Here is a 26,919-nt window from a genome sequence, read left to right on the forward strand (position 1 = left end):
CAGCCCAAATGGCTATTATGGTTCAACATATGTTGGGGGCCTCCAGTAAATAAGTGACTGCTATTACCAACATTTTTTTGTGTTCCAAACAGGATAATATTTACTTGGTAACTGTTGGCTGCAGTAGGCCATGCGTGTTCTGGTCTGTTGTTGACTATTATATGCACATTTCTATTGGATTTATAACTCCAGAACCAACATCCACAACAACTGAAGTCTAACACCACTCTTTTTCTGTAATGACTACTACTTTCCGGAATTTTATTCATGCGTATCTAAGGATCAAGCTTTCACTTATGACATACATGTGGTACTTCAAAGCTCATTTATTATGCCTGTACCTGAATTAGCTGTTCTGTTACTTTTGCCTCCCTCTTGCCCATTGTTCCATCGATATCTGTGGACTGCTACTGTATATATCTGGCTGTACATTGTTAGAGAGCTAATGCTTTCTTAGTAGAAGAGCGCAACATAAAGCTGTTAAATAAATTTAAAAAGTATTTCTTCTATTTCTGTTGCATTTTCAACTTATTAGAGCCACATTGCTAACAATATTTCAATGAAAGTTTTTGACTGGAAATAAACACTATTTCCAGGCTCTTTTTTCTAATTTCCCGCAGGGTAATAACCTGTTTGGCCACAAGAGTTCTATTCTTAGCCTTCAGTAGGGTGCATGCATTGGCTGGGATTAATACAGTGCAACAAATGACAGTGTTATTATTCCCGCGTGAGTGCTCTGCAGCGCGAAAGTATCCGTTCCGCCATCCGGCCGTGAAATTGCTACTGTACGGCGTATTTTGTTTCACAGAAAACTTTAACAATGTTTTTCTCTTTTCCTCTTGCCATTGCTTTCTCGGTTATTTCTTTCTCTTACTCGTTTGATTTCTCTCTCACTCATTCTTGTTCTTTTATCTCGTTACTTCTTTGACCTGTTTTTCTGTTTCTTTCTTCTGCTGTCTTCTCTGTCCTCCATACAATTTGTTCCTCCATTCTAGCCCACCTAATTCTAGAATCGCTTTCCTATTTCACTTGACTACATTAGAACATGTTTTTTTCATACACGTTGAAGGGAAATTTGTGTAAAACAATTTAAAGGGTGCAGTAAAAGCAGTTCTTTCCATGTTTAATTTGTGAATTTGATTTTTGTTGAAGGTCAATGTTTTATGGTGTTACTACCATTTCGAAAGTGGTATGTTAAGCTGGGCTACCCAGCACCATTTTGAAATGTGTTGCAACATTATTATTGCTTTTACCTCTCTTTAATTCGGTATTGTTAATATTTAAAAGTGTATAGATGATGCTTTTGTTAGGTGTTTCTTCAGTTTCATTTAATTGGTTGTGAAGGATGGAATAACTGCTTGCACTGTGAAGCAAACGACAAAGAGGCATATATTGTCTGTTGTGGCGTACAGTGAGTGTGAATTATTCCAGCTATGTATTTAAATGTATGTGTGTTGTCAATGGTGCTTTGAATATGATGTGGTAGTTCAGGTGCACGGGCCAGAGAGAAGCCTCAGAGAGGATAACCTGTCCTGTGCTGTGATTATGCCCGAACTTCACAACACAAACTGGTCTGTTCACAGCTCCTTGCCTGAGCCTATGGCCTAACCCTGGATAAAAAGGGGCAAGATGTGCTTATCAAGCAGGAAGCAGAATTAAAAACTTTAATCATACCAAACCATCGCCTGCAATGCAAATAGCGTGCATTACCTTTGTCTAATACACTCATTTTATTGGGTGTGCAAGGCTCGGGCAAGGGCAGTAAACCCAAATACACTGAATGCAGTGTTCAGTGTAGGCGCAAACCAACGCCTGCACTGGCAAAAAGCACATTGGTGAAAAAGCCACCAACCGTGTGAAGCAGCCGGTCCACTTTTCACTCTGTAGGCGCAACCTGGCTTGCAATTTAAAGGGGTCAGAGGTCCTCCTTCAGGTAAGTGTATTGAGTGACTTCCTAGTAGAGGGATGGGAGGGCATAACTGTGCACTTCCTCAAAGCAGCACACAAGCGGTGCGACTCCTGACAGGCTACTTGCCTCTGTACCCGTGTCTGTAATAAGGTACGGATGCAGAATGTTTCCTCGTTTGCACAGAGCCCCACCTCCGTACAAATGAGGGATTGCCCTCTCATGATAGCACCGCCACAAAATATGCACCAGCAGGATCCATGGTATAGAAGTGACCACACAAGCATCAGTGCTCCCTTCCATAATGCCAAAGAGCCCCTGGGGAGCAAGAAACTACTGCAAATGCCCATTGCACCCCAGGCCTGACTGGAGTACTGCCTCAGGTGTCCAAAAGGTATTTTGGAAAAGGTATCAATCCATTACTAATTAGAATAAAAGACTGTTGGAAAGAAAGCAATTAAGGTTAAAAAATACAATTTGAAAATATGAAGAATAGGGCCTTAGAAGAAATGTTACTTTGTAAGAAGATCCTTTTGATCAAAGGAGGGCCTGTCTAGTGTCCAATAACTTGTCCATGTCCTTAATTCATGCTTGCGTTTTCAAGTTGATGTGCTCAATGGATGCTCGTGATGAGGAAGTCTTGGCAAAGATAAATGGTGCATGAATTAGCGCACTGCTGGAAGACCAATCAGGATTTGAGGATTGTAAAAGGAGAGGCAGTTACTCTCGGATGGTTCTGCTTTATGGAGTTTAGGAGTCTCACACCCAGACATAGCTTGGGGATCCAGTAAGTGTCTCTTTTCTTATGTTTACTACACATCAGCACCAGTTTCTGGCAGGCTTCCCATCACTCCCTGTCATGCCATAGGATGGCCAACTCTCCAGTATTTGAGTGCAGTTTCCGTATGCTGTGCAGACACTATGCAGAAGAGGGAGAGTCTTTATCTGACTTTCAGTTGATCTGCCCATCCTCACAGCTCTTTACTTTCGAATTCTGCCTGAGTGGCAGACCAGCATCATCAGCCATATATTGCCAGTGCAGAGGAGAGCATGGGCGCATTCCGCTCCTGAAATTTAGGGAGAAATTCAGTCACAATTATAGTACCTTCTCTAGCAAGCCAGAGATAAGCCAGTTGTCTTCAGTCCTTCAAAAAGATGGTGTCTCCGCTTTTGTAAACAATAAGGTGTGCACAAGGACTGGAGATGAGAGTGGTTCGAACTATTTGTCATTGTTTTGGCCAGCGTATACCGTACACATCAGGTGCCAATTCTGACTTAACCGCATCCGTGCTAGCGGGTTTTCCCGCTGTGCGCTGACTTTTGAAAATCGCACGGTTCGTGACAAAGCCAGCTCGTCATCCGCGTAGCGCAGGTAACGCGCATGACGAGCTGGCTTTGTCATTAGCGCGGAAGGGCTTAATGACCCCCGGCATGGCATGATCAACCTGTCTGTGCCCATTTTTCTGTGAACACTTTTAGTCTGGGTTTTCCACAACCTTTTGGACACAGTCTATCCTTTCAGCCTATACATTGAGGGGCAGCCTCTCCAGTGAGTGTCATTCTAAAGTTATCCCCCCCCCGCATTGCAGTGTTTGTGTAGTCTACTTTAAGTGCTGCCCAGTCCTCTTTTTTCTCTCCACCTCACCTCCTTCTGCCAGGAGCCACGGGGCAGGCCATAAGTACTGTTGCTCTTTTGAACCACTTTCCCAACCACACCCATGGCACTTTATTGATCCAAAGCATCCATCTCCCCAGTTCCCTTGCATTAGTATGCTCTCAGAGAGAGGTTTATCACCTAAATCCCTCTCACGCCGAGCCCCTCATCTCTTTCTGAGAATTTGTCAGGAGAGTTCCTGGAATTAGCTGAGATGGAGCTGTAGCTGCTATTTCTCAGTGCACCTGTCCGAGTGGAGGGGGTGGGCCACCACTCTGGGAGGGGAAACATCCTTTACAATGCAACTTGTACCACGCAGTGCCTTTACAATGCAGGTTTTTCAACGCAAGTCGTTACAACGACTTGCACTGGGGGACGCTCTAGGGTAGGTAATAGTTTAATTTACTATCAAACACCTTTCCTACTATCCACTGGGACTGGAGTTGGAATAGTAAATTAAACTATTCAATATCCAGCACCCCCCAACGCAAGTCGTTGTAACGACTTGCGTTGAAAAACCTGCGTTGTAAAAGCATGCGTGGTAAAAGCATGCGTTGTAACAACGTACATCCCTCTGTGAGTGTTTTACAGACAATCACACAATAATTGGGTGCGAGCAATTACACCAGTCAATGAGGACGCCACATAAGGTATCAAAATTAGAGGAGACTGACCCATTGAAAGATCATCCAGATGTCTGGCTATGACCGAGCTGGCGATCTTCTGGGACCCCCAACCCCAAAACAAGCACGTGTTTATGTAGCTTCTGCCTGCCACTATGCTCTAGAGCTGAACTTCACAATGTGAAACAAGAAAAACAATGATCAGTGTCAACTGCCTTGCTCGCAAATTGTATGATCCTATCCAAATAGTTTATTTCACCAAGTTGCCTTTTTCTTCATCACCACATATGAGCGCTCATTCAGAGTTCAGGTTTTGTGCTGTTCAAAACCCACTTGTGTCTGATTTATCGACCCCAATGTTGATCCATGTATAATAATGTAGCCCATTTTTAGTATATACATGACTACTAACTTTCCTCTTTTTTCACAAATGGCCTTGAATTTAGGGTGGGGGAGAGGTGTACAGGAATATTTATAAGTTTGTTTAAAAACTATCACTTTCCTTAAATACCCCTGAATGCAGTGATATAATCTGATGTAGTAAGGTGAAACTCTTCCGCCTGTTAATTAAACAGCCTTCATTGACTTTTGAAGAAGCTTCAGCATATTTTTATATAATGTTTGTTGCACGATTTACTTGCTAAAGTTTTCCAGGGCTCAGCTCTTGAACGGGCCCTTAGAGACAAGCCAGAAACGTGGCTCAGCTCTGCTCTCCCTGTCAATTTGTTGGTTCACCCACCTCTAACCGAAATACAAGTCTAAAATCTTAGTAAAGTGTGCACAACTCACAGAGTATGGGCTTGTTGGAGCCCACAGTAGAAATGTAAGAATAGTTACCCCAAATTCTTGAACTCTGTGACTCTGCATGTGTATGGCTGTTGATGGATTGAGGGGTGGACAAAGCAGATGGGACTGTGGTATGTTTGCACCTGTCTCCCCCTCCCCCCATTTTTTCTCACATTTTTGCTTCCTCTCCCCTATTTGTTTCCCTCATTAACCCTCCCCTTTGGAGTCATTTGGGGGTCCTGGGGAGGGTATACAACTATGGGCGTATGCTTCTGCTGCTGTCAGTTTCTTATTATTGCTGGTTGGATGGATTTTTTTTCTCATTAATTTGTTTCTGTGGAATGAGGGCATGGTTTGGCTAGTTGCTAAACAGATATGGTCTGGAGGGTGTGTAGTTATGTGTCAGGTCTGATGAGGTCAGTGTGACAGGTCCTCGGTCCTCAACCCCAATTGTGGGAGATTGTTTCAAATTGTTCACTTTGAATAGGGGCGCTGTCAGGCTGATTTGTACTACTGTGTTTATTACACCAGCATATCTACTGTCATGTCCTAATATGTGATATACTATTGGTAATTAAAACAAGTAAAAAAAAGTGTGCTCTACAAGCACAGCACACAAGATGAGCTCAGATGCTACTGTGTTTAATTTTATAAGAGATGGCCTGACTGTACTCCGCCAGGATAGCCCCCACCACACAAAAGAGACAGGCCATGGTGTGTATGGAGGTAGGACGTAATCTTCTAGAGCATTCTGGCATTTTCCCCCCAAATTGTTTGGGAGATAAGGCTGCATAGTTGTATATTTCCTTGTGTTTGCCTAAGTTGGCAGGGTATGCCCAGACGGGGGTCCCTTGCTCACTTTGCTACAGGATTCCTAGGAATTCTAGGGTTGCGAAAGGTAGTAAGTGCCCCGCCTGTGCTTCTCCCACAGAATCTATTCCACATTTTCTTTTTGCCCGTCCGGCGTACAAAGTCCCGAGAAGAAAATGGCTGAAACCCGTATGTATCAATCTGGGGGCCAGGAACTATAGGGAGGCGTTGCACATTTTAAAATCTGATAAATCCTCCCTTAGTACAATTTGTGGGACAGCTACATTTCTGGGCTGTGCCTGGTTAACCAGAAGCAAGTTATTGAAGGCTAATGCTGCTAAAAACCAGGAACAATAGTATGGTGTCCTGTTGTATCTGCGGATTCTATGATATTTGAATTGATTTTATCTTGTATAGTTTTTAAGGAATTTTTACATTTTCTATAACTTGTTCTTAATTATTACAAACGTGTTTTACTGATTGATTGTATGACATTGTGATATTGTTCCTTTTGAATATGGGATTGTCTCAATTTGATGAATCTGGTTTGTTAATACTTTTATGATATTTTTATATCGAATAAAGTCATACAACAACAGCATTCTGGTATTTTTTCCCCAAATTGTTTGGGAGATAAGGCTGCATAGTTGTATATTTCCTTGTGTTTGCCTAAGTTGGCAGGGTATGCCCAGACGGGGGTCCCTTGCTCACTTTGCTACAGGATTCCAGCTAGCCTGGCCTAAGAGGGGATTTACCCCGAAACCGGCCCCAGAATGCTTGTTTCTGGTCCAGGAAAGACCTGGCAAGGCAGTTCGGGCTGGACTGTTCCCAGAAGGAACGGGGTTAAGTCTGATTTTCATACGGCTGGGTCTGAACTGGGGTGGCAAAGTGAGCTAAAGAATGATAATGGACTCAACCTAGATCTGTGACTAGGGGTGAGTGGCTGAAAAGCTTCAGCCCTCCGTCCATCATCTCCTTGTGTTTGCTTTGTTTGCCCTAAGTTGGCAGGGTATGCCCGGACATGGATCCCTTCCTTACTTTGCCACTGGATTCAGGCTAGCCCTGCTGATGAGGGGTGTTATCTCAAAACGGGTCCCGGGATGCTTGTTTCCGGTCCAGGAAAGACCTTGCTAGGCAGTTCGGGCTGGACTGTTCCCAGAAGGAACAGGGTTAAGACTGATTTGCATATGGCTGGGTCTGAACTAGGGTGGCAAAGTGAGCTAAAGAACAATGATGGATTTAACCCAGATCTGTGACTGCAGGTGAGTGGCTGATAGGTTTCAGCACTCTGTCCATCATCTGTTCATGTTTGCTTTATTTCCACTTCTTCATAGCCATGCTCTGCTGTCTTTTGGCCGCAACAACTGCTTTAGGTAATAGACGTAGCACAAAATTGAGGGCCTGGGTTCTTTCTGCTGGAGCAGCTGAGCTTTGCTTCTGTCACCCGTGACTGTGAAAGATAACCTTGTGTTCCTAGGCCAAAACAGTGATGGTCTAGTGTCTGAAGCATCGGTTGAGCGTCGGAAAAATGTGTTTATCTTTCCTACCTTTCCATACCGCCAGGGAGAGAGTGCTACTTTATATTCCCTGGTCCTCGCGCAGGGCAGCACATAGAACATGTCTGTTCACTGACTTTAGGCAAGATACAGAATGGTTGAAAGTGTGGGTGGTGGTAACTGATATACCCCTCCTTGGTGCTCTAGGGCCAGGAAGCAAGATATGAGATTGTTGTGTTCCACTTTTCTTCTGCCCAGCCCTTAAGCAAGGCCAGAAGGGTTTCAAATAGATCTCCATACCTTAAAAGCTTAAAGAAAATGTTAAAGTAACTTACCTGAGCAGCTTCTCTCACGCGTCGTCTCTCCATTGCTCCGCAACCGGGAAGCACCCAGGCTCCCCTAAGCCAATCACAATGCTGCAATGCAGCAATGTGATTGGTTCTCTTTAGCCAATCAGAACACTGCAATGTAGCATTGTGATTGGTCTGAGTGCCGTGGTTCTGCGCCCACTTGAAGAACGGGATCCCGGGCATGTTCTCCACTCAGGCTGTAATGCAGCTTGGATGAAGAACATGCAAAGTGTGCAAGACTGTTTGGCCAAGCCAAGATGACCGGCCAAACCGCCATGCGCACTTTAGAGTGCAACAACCATTCCTCCTCCCTGATGTCACAGGAGCCAAGCCCTACCCCGCCCTAACCTGCTGGATACTAAAAATAAAATGATAATAACTTCTGTTATTAATATTTTTCTTTTACACAGCTCCCAGAGCAGTGAGAGCCGTCACTGCTGAGGTTTAAAATACAGTAATATTTTACAGCATTAAGCAGTTCATTTGACAATATAACAATATCTATAGTAAAGCCAAGCTATTCAGAAGGCCGGTGTAATAGAAAAAGAGCAGTCTGGAATAAAGCAGAAATCTGGAAACATTAATGCACTGTTTTCATGTAGTTGTATTCCTTGACAATGGCGTAAGTAATAATACTGCATATCACCAGTGGGTGAATAAATAACATTTTGTTCTTCTAAGCTGAGCTTTCCTGAAATTGAAAATAACAATTATACATCAGCGGGGGACATGTTACATTACACAAGGACACATAAATGTTTTGGGGCACAGGGAGATTAATAGATTTTCCCAGAATCTCAGAGTGTCGGGCAGATGCAGAGACTAGAACCTTGATCCACAGTCCCAAAGTTGGCAGCCCTGGTCGTTATGCCACATTCTCTCCCAAGATCTTGTTAAGATTGAAACTAAAGTTACTTTGGAAATTCTGGATAGGTACAGAAATTGGGAATGTATTTGTCTGAAGTATTTCACATATTAACCTTTTAATAAAACGGTAATCACTGAGAAGTCATAATGAGCCATAATATGCAATACACATTATTTTTATTATTCAAAATAAAATCAATAAAAAACTATGCCACTTGAAAACAGAATTCATAAATACTTTACAAAACCTTTAGATATGCTGCATTGTTATTACAAAGCTTGATACATTCAAGAACCATGATGTAAAGGCTGCAATCTCTTTGAAGGTGAACTCAACTCTCATTCACGCTGCTTGCGGGCTGGTTATTAGCTTTGTGGAAAGAGATAGCATACAACAGTAGGCCTTGAAGCCAGAACAGGAGCACTCACCATAAGGGAGAGACTCTCAAAATGCACTGCACATGTGACGCAGTCCCCTAAGCAGGGATACTGCTTATTTGCTCTTCTGACAGGATTCTACTCACTGCTGATTGAATGTTAGGAAGGGCTGGGGAGGTGACGGTGAATCTGTTAGCTTGACGGACTCTCCCCCACCCCCTCACAAACCCCAACCAACAGTGAGTGAAAAAGAAGGGCGGAACCCATGAGTTTCTTCCAAGCCTGTACTGCCCATTAACATGTTGACTGTACTTAAATAACTTGCACCCTATCATTAAAACCCATGGCACTGAGTTTGCCTCGTCCTGGCCACAAGCAAATCACCCCAGGTACGCTCATACCACTAGCACTGAGAGGTGGACACACCCCTTTAATTACATAGGCACTCTCACTTGTGCCTCAGGTGTGAGTGAGAACCTAGCTCGGCACAGTTACATGCCCTCCAAAGAAATATACACACCTCTTAGTCCTTGTACCGAGCTACTTGTGTATTCCATTCTTCCCCTCTTTCTCTCCTCCTCTGAGTGGCAGAGCCCTGCCCCTTTCACCCACATGCACCAATGGCTGTCGCTTAATTGGCCTGTGCTTGTCGATGTCACGTTCCTGTTCTTTCGTTTGGAAAAAGGTACTGATTGATATACTTTGATTACTGTTCTTCCGCTGCTCTCGGTGGTCCAGGCACTATTCTATTTATTCTTATCATCTGTGTTGCTTCTTCCACTCCACACCTCGCATCACTTCTTCCTCTCACACCCCCTACCCCTTTTACCCACCCATTGTCCATGCCGTTTCTCCCCTCCCACCCTGCACCTTTATCTATGCACCACCCACCCAGTCAGTGCTGCTTCTTTCCTCTCATTCCCACCCTTCTGTTGTTCATGTTGCTTCTTCTCTTCCACTCTCCCATTGTCCGTGTTGTCCACACTCATTAGCCATATAAAAAAAAGTGCTATGATGTGGCCAGCGCTGGTCGCATCTTACTTTTTTTTTCTCTAACTCGATTTTTAGCCATCCTGCACAGCCGCGTTGCAGTACAACATGGCTAAAAGACATTTGCAAAGCCAATAGCTTTCACATTGGGAAGACATATTGGCTTTGCCAATGCTTGTTATATTAGTGTTCTTTGAAGTTTGAATCAAAACTTGTATACAAACTCTTTTATTTGCCTCATCAACAATATCCTGTGCGGTGTAAAACTTTCAATAGTGGGTCCTTCAAGTTGTTGCCTGCCCAGTATGACTAGCTTATCATTTTGTGTTTTACTCTGTGCAATCTGTTACTGTACTTCTGATATAAACAATTTAAATGCAAGACTGTAAGCTGGAAAACAAACCCGGGACAGGATGAACATTGACACTTCAAATGGGACAGCTTGGCAAAAATGCATGCAATTCATGCACAAGAAATATTTGGCTGGGCAATTGGTACGTTAATTCACAAAGGTCTCAGAAATCTACTCCAAATTAAGGATGCAACCCATTGCTTAAATCCCCCTTCAAGGTTCTTTTTCATCTCCGTTTTCTCCCTTTGTCACCGATTTCCGATCTTTCTTTTCCTCCTTTATTCCCTTTTCTGTCTTTATCTCTTGCTCTAAGCCTGATGATGCAAAATAGGTCACAGGCCCACAAAATAAGTGCTGCGGCCTGTCACCAGCACAGTTAAGTACAGATGTAGATTTTAGACGTATTTGAATAGCCATTTGTGAATCTCCAACTGGTATCATACCGAAATGACAACTTTCAGCAGAGCCAGTATTTTGTATTATTGCCTCTAAAATTTCCTTTTGGGGGCAGGCGAGGAATCTCATGTTCAACACATGTCAACACAAATGCATACATACGATAAGGGTGAACGTGATTAAAAGACACTTACATTTTTTGATTTTGACCATTTAGCTTTTAAAAAAAATATATATAATGAATAAGAATTCTCTACCACAGTTAGGGCTAGATTGCATACAGTTTGTACTGGCATGTAGGGAGAGCAAATTATTCGTTGGTGCAGCTTTATAGCGAGAGCTTATCAGAAAAATTGTTGTAGAAGGTTTAATGTGGAGAAGCAACTGCAAGACATCCTATGAACATTTTCTTCTAAATAATTTTAGGTGTCCAAGAAAGTTCTTAAAGAAGAAAAACCGAGCACATGAATACACGTTGAAAACATTGACTGGATTTGCACAGTTTGAACTGCGTTATTAAAGGCCACTGGAATTATACGATTGTGCGGCCGCAGAGATTTTTGAATAATTATAGATTTACTCCATTTACCACACGAACCATCAATCCGCAGATTTTAACTCCCCAAAAATGGTTAATATCTCTAATAGTTCAAAAGTTACAAAAAATGCAGAGACAGGTGAAAGGCCTGTGCAAAGCTAGACGGGTCACCTTTCTGTTCCTTATTGTTATTTTGGGTATTAAACTGGTACTAATGAGATGCAACCAATGCCCAGATAGTATTTCCAAGTTAAAAACTGACGAAATTGTGAAGCAATACGATTACAAAATGCTCTGTGTTATGATGCATAATTTGGCTTTTCTAGCTGCATAATCTACTCCACCATGTCACTCTGATTACTAATAAGAAACAGAAAAAACAGATTTCCCCCAAATTTTGATTTATATTTCATATTTTAAGAACGTAGAAAACTATATTTGTTAGTCTCCACATTGTTAAACAAGGAAAAATCAGAGCATATATTTCCTCCATTTCTAGTCTTTACATCATATGCTTGTTCCTTTCGCTATTATGCTCAGAGTATTTACGCAATGAAAAGTTTTTCATTTTTGAAGCACTGTAAATTTAAGTAATCTACGAATTCTCACTGGAAATGTTCTGTCTTTCAAGATTAGCTTCAGTTTTTCCATTCCACTCTCTAAGTAACCTCCCATCAGCTGGAGGCAGCATAAGTAGGCGTCGTTGTGCGAATGATGGGGCAGCGGTGTTCTACTAGTATAGTTGTAAGAGTAAGACTAAGGTGTGTGTTCACCATCCTAGCCATCTCAGTATTATCTTTCTCTGATGTCCTTTCAAACTGTTTTTTTCTCATTGTCTAACCACAGGTAGAGGTTCTAAAAACGATTCTTATTGCATCTGTCTGGTTTACTGTAAGAAGTGTTTTTATAAATCCTTTCAGCTGAAAAATGTATTGAACTTATTTTGTGTATTTCTTTTTTTTTCTTGCTTGTGACAGCTGGCCGCTGGCGAAGTCTCTTTTCCACACCGGTTTCCTTGGCTTTTCCCTATAGTCCTGTTGCAAGACTCACTCCATATTGTAATGGCTTAAACACTCCAAGCATCCTAAAAAATCCCACTAAAGCAATACTAACGCCAGAAAAAGCAGGTAACGCATACATTTTTTTCTTGCTAAGCATGCAACTAATTAATCTCTATGTTATCGTGTTCAATGTACCTCTAAACCAGTATACGTAACACTCTGGAACACTCTGGTGCATGCTAACCTTTGATTTTGGTGTATGCCACCCATTGCTATCTCTAGACATCTTGCCTCCATAGCCGTTTCACTTCTGATAGTCTTGCACGAATGGTGCGGGGTCAGCATTTGGCACTGGAAACTGTGAGCGGAGTGAAGGAAGTATGGCCTGGAGCACTGTGCTCCCCCCATCCTGCTCCAACTCAGACACTGAGATTGATAGAGGCTGGACACTCTGCTCACCTCCTAAGGATAGCACTGCACAGTAATCCTCTGCCTTCTGTAACCGCCATCTCCTAGATAGGACTCTCACGTCAAGATCTGATGACTGTACTGTCATCATCACTCAGGCAAGTTTGCACCAGTTCCCTGCAGCACACCAAATGTGGATGCCTTAACTATATGGGTCTTTGACTGAGCAGGGCCCACCCCACCTTCTGAGCAACATTAACTAGAACTCTTGAGACATAAGTCATGTCTAAGTACGTCAAGGTGATGGACATCTTGCTGCTCCATTCAATAAATAACCAAGGTAGCTGTGAGAAAGCAGGCTAATAAATAGAACGTTCACCTGAAATATCATGAGAACAAGAGAGAATATCTTTGTTGTGGTTCTATCTACCCTTACATTATTCTCCTTTTCATTGGATGTTGTATAGCTCTTTTGTGATCAAGAAGAGTCTGCATAATCCTGCAAAAAGCTTGGAGTACAATTACCAAACCTAGAGCACTATTCAAAAAGCTTCTCCCTCTTAATGGAGGCACAAACATTCTTCACACCCCTCCTCCCTTCTTCCAGCCTGTAAAATACAAAAGAAGTATTAGGTAATCCACAACATTGAATCAATGTTTTCGCTCTCCATCTCCGCTTACTCCCATAGGTTTCCACGGTGTGCAAACTCTTGACCCAGTACCTGGCTCAGAACACAACCTTCATTTCTATTTATAGCTTATTCTGCCTGGACAACATAACAGATGAGCACAGATGCAAACTACAACGCTCATGCCAAAAGCTTCTCTATCCAAACTGACCAACCTATATTTTTTAACATGGAAGAAAAACATGACAAAATTCCACAATTGAAGCACACCCAGAAAGTCTCAACCCTGACATCGACACACGCCTGAAAACTAATATCACAATGACTGACCTCCCCTTCATCATCACCTGCTCCGTAACTTGACTTGAGGAATTCTAGCCTCATCCTGCCCTGAACAATCTGTTAGAAATTCGCTCTGGCCACAAACTGGGCACTACCACCTCACTTGGCGGCCTCCAGAAACTTACTATCATCACATATAGCAACAGTGCTATCAGGGTTCAAACCAGTGACTAGAACCTGTGCGCCTTTGAAGTGGTATTCCAAAGGCTTAAAAAGCAAAAACTAGAGCACAATTAGGACCCCCAGGTGTTTTCATCACCATAGGCAGTCCTCCACAGCTCACTTACCGCCACCAAGGCCAATGCCCAGGCTCTGGCCTACTGACATTCAGTGATACTCCTGCTTGCTGCTCACCTCAGGGTCCAACTTGCTTAGCTTAAAATTATTGTTGTCTTTGACACATCCAAAACACATAGCCCTAGTCTTAAAGCTTGACCTAAATAACACCTGATCAGCCCAAGGCATTTCCATGAGAGTAGGATAGCACTGGCTCAACAATCTCAAGTGCCATTGTGAGAGGCTGGCTCAGTATATGATGTGCACTTATGTAAGTGGACACCTTGCACTGATCCAGGCCACCTTTATGGTGAATTTAGTGGTCTTAGACAACCTTAGAAATCTCTCTAATTGGTAGCTGTGGAGAGCAGACTTCAGGCTTAGTCCAGAAGGATTGTAAAGCAGCTTGTTTTACCAGAACATAATCTTTTAGGTATAGATTAAATGAAAAAGGACCACACAGTGTATTTATACTAGCCGGAGATATAAACAATACACACAACACCTTGTAATAAAAACAGGCAAGTAGCATAGAATACACAGTGGTTCCCAGGGGAAGACCGAACCATATACTAAAATAGTGGTATGCGCACCATGACTAGAGTCAAGACAATACTCAGAGGACGTAGAAGTGCTGGGGACTCAAGGAACCACTCAAGGTGAGTATCTAGGAGCCCCATGGAGGTAGTGTGCAGTGTAGGAAGACGACCGCGTTCTCCGTACAAATCCACTTGTAAGTTGTGGTTCCAATTTTAAAGAAGGACCCTTCCCAGTGGATCCTGAAGAAACCCCATGGGAGACAGAAGGTTGGAGAGTAACCCCACCTGTGGATACCTTAGGAACCAGGATACCTGTCCCAGGAGAGCCGGATGCATAGGTGTGAAGTGGCATCGGAAACTGCTGTCGAACTCATTGGAGGACTTCAGGAAGATGCCGCTTCTGGAGAAGGAGAAAGTGTCCGGTGGAACCCAAAGGTGGATTCAAGTTGAGAAATACCTAAAAAAAGAGGGGACAAAGTCTATGCCACTTGGAGGTTACCAGGAGGCATGGAAGAAGAATGCCTACCGATATCGGGTGCTGTAGAAGAGTTGACAGTGCCCTTGCAGCTGCAGCTGTGAGGACCAGGCGACACTGTGGAAGACCAGGAGCCATTTACGAGCTGCCGCACGTCAGATTTAGAGAGTTGAGTGGTCGGTGCCCATTGGGAACACCAACAAGCCATGGCAACTGCAAACAATTTGGAAAGAGAAGAAGGTACAGTGTCAGGACCAGCAAGGTCCAGGAGACTCACCACAAGTACAGGAGTCAGGGCAGTCCACAGGCAATCAAGGGAGCCCATAGAATTCAAAGGTGACTCTCAATAGGACCCTCAGGCCGGAGGCACTGGAGTCGCAAGAGAACCTTGAGCAGCTCTCCAAAAGATGCAGTCACATGATGCAAGTGATGTGGTGAGGATAAAGATCTTAGTCACTGGAGATGCTTAAGGTCGGGGCTAATTCGAACCCAAAGATCTTGCTGGAAGGAAGCCAACAAGCCTTTGCAATGGCAAGTTTACGCACTACACAGGGTTCAGTTCCCGCGGCTTCGACAAGAGATACTGGCCTCAAACTTGGTGAGAGGGCAGGGCAGACCTTGGGGGTTGTGAAGAACCACTACCTGTGTTGCTGAGCTTTTCAGAGTTTGTAGGTGCTCAGGATCAGTAGGATCAGTAGACCGGTCAGCTTAGTTGTGTTGCCTGCAGATGTAGGGAAGTGACTCCTTCACTTCAAGGGACATTTCTTGAGGTATCTTGGATGCCCACAGGCCTTGGAAGGTTTCCTGTATGGTGCACAGCTTGGATGTTGCAGCAGACGAGCTGGGCAAACAGATCAGGAGCAGCATGAGTCTTCCCGGTTGTAGCCTTGATGCTCAGAGCGAAGTCCAGAGTGCCCAGACAGTCGAAGTTAAAGTGGTGTCTGAATTGTATTGTGTTCCACGACGAATCTAGGGACCCACCCTAAGGGTAAGCCCATAAGTACCCTAAGGAAAGGGTTGGGACGATTCAGAGTTCCTTGGCACGGGAGAGGTTGGACAGTGGGGTGATACTCCCTTGTCCTTTGTCTAGTTTTGTGCCAGAGCGGGAGCCAACGGCTCCCTGAGCTGGTTTGAACTGGACTATGCAAGGAGGGCTACAAATATGCCTTTCAAGCAGACTGAGTGGCGCTGGCAAGTGCTCCCACCCGGCCCCAATATACTAAACCCGGTCTGGGAGGTGGTCACACCTCCCTGTGACAGGATACCTATTGTTCTGCCTTCCCCTACTCGGGCTTGGCTCAGCACCAGGATGACAGAATCGTGTCTCTGGTCGGCAGCAGCCATGTTGTGCTGTCCGGGTCTAGAAGACTGGTACCGGGAGCACTGAGGGCCTAACGGAGGGCCTTTACAGTGCTTGGAATCATAGCTCCCACCCGTTTACTGTGTATGTGTTGGGGGGGTATGATTCCAACACATTTGATACCAAACATGACAGGGTTTGTTACAGCCAGTTTCGAGATGGTCATCGCGAAATGATGCAGTGCCCCTCTATATTTTATATGGCTGTCTCACTTACAACCCGGGAGAATGGACCCCGAAGGCTGTAGGTGTCCTATTCATGCTGAGGCACCCTCACACCTTTTTCTTTTTTTACGGAGTTTTATATAGCGTAAACTTGACCTGAATTGGGTATCAGAGCGCTTTTCATAGCACCAGTTGCGTTACATGAGGACACATTCATTTTTTTGTTAGGCACGGGGAGATTCAGTGATTTGCCCAGAATCATAGGATGTTCAGCATCATTGCCGAGACTCTAACCCAGGTCCCCAGATTCGAGGATGACCGCCCTCGCTGTTATGCTAACTCCTCTTCCCACTTAGAACCGAGCACCCTGCCTTCAGGATTGAAAAGGCCTGCTGTAGGGGTGACTGTTAGGTTTTAAGTGCAGTGAACCTAGATATAGAGAACCTATATCTGTCGTAAGTGGTGTTGACACCAGCTTACACAGGCTGCAATGGCAGGCCTGTATTGACAGTTTGAATTGTCTCCCATAGGTGGCATAATACATGCTTCAACCTATGGGGACCTCTGGGGTACCTATGCCCTGGGTACCTTAGTACCATATACCATGGACTTATAAGGGTACCCCAGTATCCAATCTAGGATGTACCTAAGTACTTCCCATTAAGAGAGAAAATAGAGAGACTGGGGTCCTCATTAGCAGGATCCCAGTCAGACTACTGAGAAAAAGCATAGCACCAAGCAGAAAATGGGAGTAACCGTAAAAGCAGATCCTACTTTTCCACAGCCGTGTTCCCTTCCTATCCAATGGTTGTATCATCATTCCCAGCAGCTATTTCTTTCTTGCAGTGATTTATACCTCCGGGATGCATTCCAGTTTTCTGGAACGAGTTCTTTGAATGTACTTTCTCTCTTCAGATTAAGTCCAACACAAAATTTGCAGTCATGGGGGATTTCAATTTAGGAAATGATCGCCTAGATGCCGATCCTTCTTCAGATCTCCTCTAGAACATGCAAGCCCACTGATTTAATCAAATAGAGCATGGTCCAATGCACTTAGTAGAACACACACTATATCCAACTTTTTTATATAACCTAGAAACACCCAACATCACTATCAACCACAAATATGTTTTGACTTTGTCATCTTTTGCCTCACTAACTAAACCTACAAACCAACCACCTGACACAGAAACAGCCCACCCCAATTCTCACTAAACATTGAAGAAAAAGTAGTACAGAAGTGTAGACTGATCCTACATCGTATTCAAAATCATCCAACCTAAGTCAAACACGCCAGTGCTCTGCGTGACTATCAATCTCTCTAACTAGCATTGGTGCCAGTCTCTCTAATTCCAGACAACCTTAGAAACTCTGGGATGGCATCACATCTACCAACAAAGGGTATTCCAAAGTATTCACAGAGCTCAAATGTACGACTTAAACGTTTAAAGAAAATGGCATAAGTCCAAGTCTGAAAAAGACAAAAACTTCTTCAAGTGTTCCCATCAAGGCTACCACAATGCAATCAAGAGAGGCAAAAAGGCATACTGTGCCATACACATCTATGAAACTTCCATCCAAACCAAGAGAATCCATACCATCTTCCTAGAACTAACTAGCGTTGAATCTTAAAAAGCAACACAAGCACATCACATCAATACTCTGAATATCTTTTTTTTCTCAAATACAAAATTGTCAAAATCTGCCATTCCATCAGCAGTGTGCTGGTATTGTTGATATAATCAAATTACATCTCCCCTCCAGTGAATTTTACTTTATTGCATTCCACCCCGAGAACCTAAAAAGGTAATTAACTTGGCCCTCAAAACAAAGACTTCCAACACATCCTTGACCCCTGGTGGCTCTCATACCAACTTTAACATCCTGTGGTAATGGACATAATTGACCTGTTCAACAACTCCATATTTATAGGATTAGTTCCATACCCTCTGAATCCTGTAATAAAACAATACAAAAAAACAATCTGCTGACCTGAAAGTATTAATTTGCCTTCCTGAGGAACAGAAAATGATAAAACGACTTCAAAAATATATTACACCTTCTTTTCAACCAGCGACAGGTAATGAAATTACACTCACTGACATGAGGGGAAAGGTCTATCCTGGATAAGGAAACTGATTTGATTCTTCTTGACTTGTCTGCAGCATTTGACTCAGTTATACACCAAAAAGTCCTGGAGTGGCTCAAACTTTGTACAGTGGTTTCTGCACTAGGTCAAATCATTCTTCACTGGCTGCAGCCAAAAAGGTAAACATTGGATCAGTTCAATAATCTATTCGCCCACTGCCTTAACCAAGGATCTTTTTTTTCACATGAGTTCCCTTTAAAAAAAATTCATGGCAGATCTTTTTGAGCAGCATTAGGTAAATTTCCAAATATTATGTGAATGAAACTCCAATCCACCATTGTCTTGAAAATTAACAAAAAATCCCACTGATGTTTGTTTGTTTGGCGCCTGTGTTTCATTGAAGGAACCAGAGTAATCTGTACACAAGCCGGATTAATCTCAATGGTCAAAATGGTCCTTCACTTAATCAACAAACCTTTGAGTATCCCCTAACTTCCTCTTCCAATAATTAAACTGCACCACACACCTGATAGTACTCCAAAGTTACTAAATTACTAAATCACATAGCGCTATACAGGATAAATAACCAAATACCCATTGTAGGCAATGTGCTCTTGAACTATTTTGGAAAGCTACTGTTCTAGTGTGGTATACAGTACCAGACTCTTTTGTATTTATTTCTATGGATGAACATGACTATGCATCTATATCAAGATTTCTAAAAACACTTGTTTGAAAGACTTGATGATGAGGTTTTAAAAAAAAAATAAGTGGCTGTATCAAAGGAACTTATAGGTAAATATATAATGGGTGTTACGTTTTTTTTCTATAGCTAATTGGCAAGTAAAATAAGATTCCTGAAAATTGATGCTTGGGAAAGGCATAGTTATGTTTTTTTCAGAAGATTTTTTAAAAGAAATGTAGAAGTATGTATTTTTAAAGCACTGCTGGCTGGGTCATTTGTCCAAATGAATATATAAAAGCTTAGTATGGTTATACACCTAAATGTACACACAGCTTATCACTGCTAAGCTGCAATGATGCATACATGTTTTTACACATAACTGTGAATGTGTTCAAAAACAAAAAAGAATTAGTAGTGCTCATATGACAAATCATCAGTTTCAACATAAAACCGAATAGTGCTCTTAAAACCAGCCAACAATTTGAACATAGTGCAGAGGTTATAACCACTGTCACCTTCTATATTGTGAACCTCTTGCTAATTATATTGTTTAAATGTGGCTCTTTAAGACGTTAAAATATATATACATTTTGTTGAAATGATAATGAAAAAATCTGTGAATAAATACACGTGCCAAGAAAAGTAATTTACTAGACCCTGGTATTCAAATCTTGAAAGTTGCATACATGCAGCTAGACCCTTGTTATTTACAAATTTTAATAAGGGCCAACCTAGTTGTGGACTAAAGAATCCAACCCCCAAATACATGCTTTTGAGAGCAGATACCTTATCTACGAGGGAATAGACTGTTAAATAAGGTTCACTAAAGGAATTTCAAAGAAATACATTTAATAGGGCTTACTCAGAATGTTAGCCCTATAAAGATGCCAGAAAGGGAAACACTTTCATTTTCAGTAGATCATATACATGGAATTGATATCCGCTCATTATTTTGAGCACAACCGCCAAATAACAGAATGAGACAGATAAATTGACATAATTAAAGAAAAACATTATATGCAGGGAGCTTCACAGTTTCTTTTTATTGGAACATTTAAAAGTTGGAACAATTCCTTGGGGTCTAAAAATGAATAATACGCCTGTTATATGTATTGAAGTTCCTGAGTATAAAAAGGGCTTTAGTTATATAAATACTAAGTGCAGCAGAGTTTTGATGGTCCACTCTATCAAAACATCTCAAAGAATTTGCGAGAAGCAAGCGACGAGTCTTGACTTTTGAACAAGTCATCAAAGACAGTCAAACAGCAACGGAAATAAAAACACTACTTGAAAAAATTGAAAAGAATATTAACAAATTTAAGGATAATACCATAAACTTTAAAAACAATAAATTTGAAAAAGACAAAAAAAACATTTAACATGGAGACAGTGTATCTGTATTTAAAAAAAGATTTCTACACAATACCAGATTCACGAAGAGTGTTGTCTGTTTATCAAGGGAGATAAAAAACCAGGTTCCTCATTTTTTTTAAAACTTCATCGTCAGACTCCACAGGAGAATCTGATCCAGGAGAAGGATCCTCAAATCAGAATACACAAAGACAGATCTCTTTTTTTAGCCAGAGGCCAACAAAAAAACAGGGGATTATACAAGAACCAACCATGGGAAATGCACACGAGATGCCAATTCTACAGAAATTGACAAAAAATTATATTGTAAATTTATCACCTAAAGTCTTTTCCGAAGGTGAAGAATCGGTCCTTGAACTGGGGCTGAATTTTGTACCTTCTAAACATACTGATTTGGTCAGACTAAAGATCAAAGCATTGGATTTTTTCAGAAAAATTAGATTTCAAGCATTTTTCATGAACAAGGAAGACTGAGTAACCCTCAGGCTCATGTCAAAGGTCAACTCTCTGCACAACTCCAAATACTAATCCAAATGAGGTCATTGCTTTTGAGCAAACGGTGCTTTCAGCACTTAATCAACTGGAAAGGACGATGTCTACAAAAACAATATATGAAAAGGTGAAGCAAAAGCCATTCAAGAACTCAAAAATGACAGTTCAGTAGTGATACTACAAGAAGGATTCAATGATGACGCCCTGGGTCCTAAAGAATTCGTATATTTGAAGAAAATCAATCCTAGGATCCCAGTAATCTTTTTTTCCCCACAAAATTCATAAAGATTACAAAATCCTCCGGGTTGACCCATCGTATATGGCAGTGACCCAATCCAAAAGCCCATTTCGCAATACGTAGACATATTGTTAAAGACATTCCTTAATAAAGTCCCTTCCATCTAAGAGAGACAATCGATTTCATCAACAAAGTAGAAGGACACCGCTTCATTTCACACAAACAGTGGTTGGTCACATTTGATGTTATCTCACTGTACACCCATATTCCTCAAGATGAAGAACTAGAGGATATTGAATACCACTTAGAAACAAGGCTATGACCCTATTGGGTCCCTACACAATTTATATAATTGTGGCAGCCATAGCCCTCAAAAAGAACTACTATAATTGTGAGGGGACTGCCATGGGCTGTCCCTTTGTGCCAGAAATGGCGGTACTTTTTATGGCAATGTTTGAAGAGAAATGTATTTACAACAATAATCAACTTTCCATCTATATCACACAATGGCTACAATATATTGACGATATTTGGTGCCTATGATATGGAGATGAAAAAAATGTAAAGGACTTCTATGAGTGGCTCGATAACAGAAGCCCTGACATTAAATTCAGCATGACAAAAACCTAAACCTGCTTGACATTCCTAGATGTTGAAGTCAGGCCAATAGAAGAAAAGTTAGTCACAACTTTACATAGAAAGTCAAATTACAAAAAACAATGCACTCCATTATCGAAGTTTTCACCCCTGGAACTTGAAAGATAATTTGCTCTGTGGACATTATGTAAGAATCCAAAGAAATTGCACCAGAAAAGAAGATTATTCTCTTCATGCTGCCACCTTAATGAAAAAACTTAGGGCCAGATGTAGGAGAGCAAATACCGGTCGGTATCGGCCGATTTCGGCCGTTACCGACCGGTATTTGGTGTTTGGTATGTAGGGGGTTTGAGATTTACAGAATCTGTAAATTTACCGATTCTGTAAATTTACCAGATCGGTAAAATACAGAATCTGTAAATTTACAGATTCTGTAAATCCAGATGTAGGTGGCACCTCAAAGAGTGCCACAGGCCCTTAAGAGTTGGTATTTTACCACACAATCCTATTGTGTGGTAAAATACCGAATTCAGGTGTGCATGCACATCTGTGCATGCACACCTGTGCAATGTGACACACAGACATGCCCTTGGGGCATGTATGTGTGCCACATGTCACACAAGCCTGTACTTGGGGTGCTAGAGGGTGTCAAAGTGACACCCCCTGCACCCTTGCAGGATTCGGTATTTACCGATTCTGTAAATACAGAATCAGTATTTCCCATTGATTCCTATGGGCTTCAAAGCCCATAGGAATCAATTGGAAATACCGATTCTGTATTTACAGAATCGGTAAATACCGAATGTTACAGATTCGGTAATTCTGAATTTAAAATTACCTACATCTGCCTCCTTCCTATTTACCTACTCTTAAATACCGAATCGGTAAAATTCGGTATTTAAGAGTAGGTAAATCGGAATTACCTACATCTAGCCCTTGGAGAGAAGCGATAGCCGCATAAACATCTAATACACTCAATGAAAAGAGCGTGGTACACATCATGTGAGTGTCTGCTAGTCAAAAAACAAAAAGAGCCCTTAAAAGAATCAGTTTGTCTGTCTACTTACTGTTCACAGACTAACAATTTCGAAAAGATCCTATGTAACAATTGGCATCTAATAAAAAGCTCCAAATGTGGATTTCATTGTCCTCTAGTTGGGATGAAGCAAAACACAAATATGGGTCAACAAGTTTTAAGAGGCTGCAGTAGCCAGAAAACTAGCAAAAGGTGATTTGCGATCCCAATGGAATCTGAAACCCTTAGAAGGCCACCACAAATGTGGGAATTGTACAGTACAGTTTGCTGACAAACAATCGAAGGCACAGTTAAAAAAAAAATCAAATCCAGTGGAAACATGTCAACGTCTCGAATTACAGAACCAAAAATGTTGTATACGCAATAATTTGCCCTTGTGGAAAAATGTACATCAGAAAAGCCAACAAGAAATCAAACAACGAATTGTACAACATAAGTCGTGCATTTAAACGAAAACGGTCTCAGTGCCCTTAGTAAATCATTTAATCAGTAAGGGGCATACAGAAAAAGATATCAAATAGACTGTACTAATTGTTGTCCAGCCCAATCCAAGAGGAGGAGATTTGGAAACAAACCTCATGAGGAAAGAAGCATACTTAATTTTTGAAATTTAACACTGCAAGCATCACCGCTTTGAGGACATCCCTGCACAGCTCGACGATGACACGGGACCCAACTGCGAGGCCCGACGACGACGCATCACCTTCATCATAAGGCATTTGTCAAAGACACAGGACACGTCTGTGAAGCTCGACGATGACGCTTCTCCTCAATCATAAAGTGGTTTGATGGCAATGCTGTTCCCATCTAAATGCCTCGCCGACCACGCATCTACCCAACTATGTAATTCAGACCTGACGCATCTTGCTCTCACGGTCGACACATCCTCTAGAAAGGTACTGTTTTCAGCGAGGCCTGCATGGCTTCTGTATCCGACCTGCGCTGCATCGCAGTCAGCTTGACTCCTTAGATTTGACCGGCCTAGCATGATTCGATAGCCCCGGTTGGCACTTTATGACTCTAACCACTATAATTTTAGATAGTCTTAAAAAATGTAGAACTCTGGTTCGACTTATTGGATTTTTGGCATATTGGTCTTGTTTTGTTCATTAAATTAAGCTCTATTTTTCTAACATAAATTAAGCCTGACTGCTCAGTGCCAAGCTACCAGAGGGTGAGGTGAGCACAGGTTAATTTAGGGCATGTATCTGACTTAACCTGAATAGAGAGGTTGTCCCTACTTGGACAGGGTGCATAACTCAGCCAACTAGAGACCCAATTTCTAACAATCCCTATTTGTAACTCAGGCTATATATGAGATCTGTCCTGTATGTCATTGCTACACATCATCCATTATGTCTTCCGAATGTAAGTAAATGATTGAAAATATCCTGGGGAGAAAGAGTCCATAATAGTTTGTTAGGCATCTGTGAGAAGAAGAGTTTGAAATTATACTCTTTCACTTGTCCTCTGATTTTATACAATGGATTGCCACGCTGCTTCATGACAGAAGAGAGAGAGTAGATAAAAGATTTGTTATTGGTGTTTCCAGAGGTGGTACCTTGACAAGGATTAAATTCTCAGGCCACTCTAGATAAAAGGGTGTGTGGGGCGAGAGAGTGTATAGGTACAAATTCTGCAGATCAGGAATGGGTAGATGGCAGAAACCTAGTTGGTGCTAGATTACCTAAGCTCTAGCAAGGTACAAACATTCAGTACTTTGATATCAAGGGTTTAATTTCTTCATTGTGACTACTGTGATCATTCCTTTGCAGGAAAATACTTTTCTTGTCAGGTACTTGCCTGTGACGTAAAGGTGTGTAATTATTTCTAGCAAATGTAGGGGGGAGAAGTCTTCATGTCAAGGATCTTGAAGACGCTAATGAATTTCTTCTGGTTTGATATCTATTCTTTTTTTTTTATAACTCTTTTTATTAAATATAAAACATAAACAAAACAAGGCAATAAAGAACAATACAGCTGGATATGTGTTCAAGGAGGGAGGAAAGTGCTTCACCATGTAATACAAATCATTAGTGCAAAACAAAAAAGAGGGGGGGCAGGCGGGAAAACAAAGTCACAGTGCATTGAAACTCAGACAACCCTAGGAATGTCGGGTCAGGGGGTTAGAGGGACATCCAGAATATCAGTGAGGGGGGCGTACAAATATCACCTTGGTACAAGTTCCACTGGCCCCAGATCGTGCCCCACTTCCTCGGTCTACCGCGTGCCACATACACCGTTTTCTCTCTAAACATACACCAATCCATGTTCTCCTTCCAAGCCGAAACAGTGGGCGGTCTCAGGGAGCCCCATAATTGTGCTATATCTCTCTTGGCGACCATATTCCCGAGGGTCGCCCATCGAGTCTGCGCCACATTATAATCTGTCGGTTCCCACACATTCAGCAAACAACGCCTAGCTTCGGGTAGCAACGTAACACCCGTGACCTCATCCATCACTGCATGCACTCGATTCCAGAACACCACCACTTCCAGGCACTCCCAAATTATGTGTAGGAAAGTACCAAGCAAGCCACATCCACGCTTACACAACCCATCCACAGAATAACCCATCCGAACCAGACGAAGGCCGGTTACGTAGATCCGATGCAGTATCTTAAGTTGCACGAGTCAGAGACGGGCCGGTATCGCGACCTCCTTGGGAGAGGATGTCGCGGACTGCCAGTCCTCATCATCCAACTCCAGACCGTCACTGGTCCGGAGCTCTCTAAGGTGCACCAATAGGTCGACACAATCGTTTATCAATTTCTTATATATCAGAGAAATGGTGCTGTCCGGAACATACCCGTCAAGCGCCCGATCTTCGAGAGGGGACGATTCCGGGACAACAACATTTGCAGGAAAAACAGAACTCAACGCGTGGCGGACCTGTACATAACGGAAAAACTCCTTGTCACTCAGTTCATATTCTACCTTCAACTCCTCGAAGGTCTTAATCCTGCCCTAGGTATAAAGATCACCCACCTTGCAAATACCGATCATATCCCATTTCTCAAAGCCTTTCGTCCTCCACAAGCTACCCAATCTCTCAGATGCGTAGAGCGGAGTCGCCCGGGTCAAACGGTCTGTCCACCCCATTGCCGCATTGGCGCAATGCCACACTTGTACCGCTATCTTAGTGGACCCCAGAAGTTCCCTGCCGGAAAGCGTAGAATAAAGCGCCCTATTATAATCTCCACCTGGCAGCTGCCACTTATCCATCTCGAACGCAGGGTTTAACGCAGGTCCATACATCCCGTGATTGATCGCTCCAAGCTGGGAGGCCCAATAGTACCGCCTGATATCCGGAAGTGCTATACCGCCGTCATACCAGGTCATCTAGCTCCAGCATTTACTGCAAGCCACGCTAAACGGAGGGAACCCTTATCGTCTCCTCCTGCCTGATTGATTCAGACACCGAACGTCCCCGCTGACCAGATTCAACCTAATCGTCGATCAGCCGTGGACCAGCAATTAACCGCCTGGACCCTTCCATCCACGCGACCCCGCCTTGGATGCCCATCACTGTTTCCATCTACAACCCTGTCCTGATGATGATCCCGACTGACGGGGATCGAAACGCTGTCGACCTTACAGCTTATCTTTATGGCGCCCATTCTGTTTTGTACTCCGAAAAATTTACCCATTCATGTTTTAAGTGATTGTAACTTGATTCTTGGAGACATTACTGTTTTATAATTTCACCAATTGTCACAACGCGCCAACCACGCTGTTTACTCCAGCACTTGCACTGTCACTATCACCTACTGTATATATCACTGTATATATCACCTCTCACCAAGTGCCACCGGGTTGTCACATGATTTGTTCTGTACAGTGCTGTTCAACTGTATTACCATGTGAAAGAAACCCCCCCCCCTATTTTCGTAAAGTGGTGAATAATACCCCTTTCTCAAAAAATTCAGAAACTCTTTTTTGTTTATTCACATAATGCGTACTTTATTTATGTAATGCATATTGCATACACTCTTGAAATTGCCTTGTAAACGATACCTGTTGGGAATTGTCCTTATCTACATTATACACCCATCCCAACGTGGTTTATGGG

At 42.5% G+C, this 26,919-nt stretch overlaps 1 protein-coding gene across 2 annotated transcripts in view; it reads left to right on the forward strand.

Annotated features, from left to right (window-relative positions):
• The window catches only part of SLAIN1 (SLAIN motif family member 1), a 174,078-nt gene that overhangs the window by 84,474 nt on the left and 62,685 nt on the right, over positions 1-26,919 (forward strand). For both annotated transcript variants that reach the window (XM_078657480.1, XM_078657481.1), the window contains exon 3: positions 12,124-12,273. In XM_078657480.1, the coding sequence (XP_078513606.1) occupies positions 12,124-12,273 (150 nt within the window). The remainder of the gene's footprint in view (positions 1-12,123; positions 12,274-26,919) is intronic.

Source organism: Lissotriton helveticus, chromosome 8, assembly GCF_964261635.1.
Source record: "Lissotriton helveticus chromosome 8, aLisHel1.1, whole genome shotgun sequence".
In the NCBI taxonomy this organism is placed as follows: domain Eukaryota; kingdom Metazoa; phylum Chordata; class Amphibia; order Caudata; family Salamandridae; genus Lissotriton; species Lissotriton helveticus.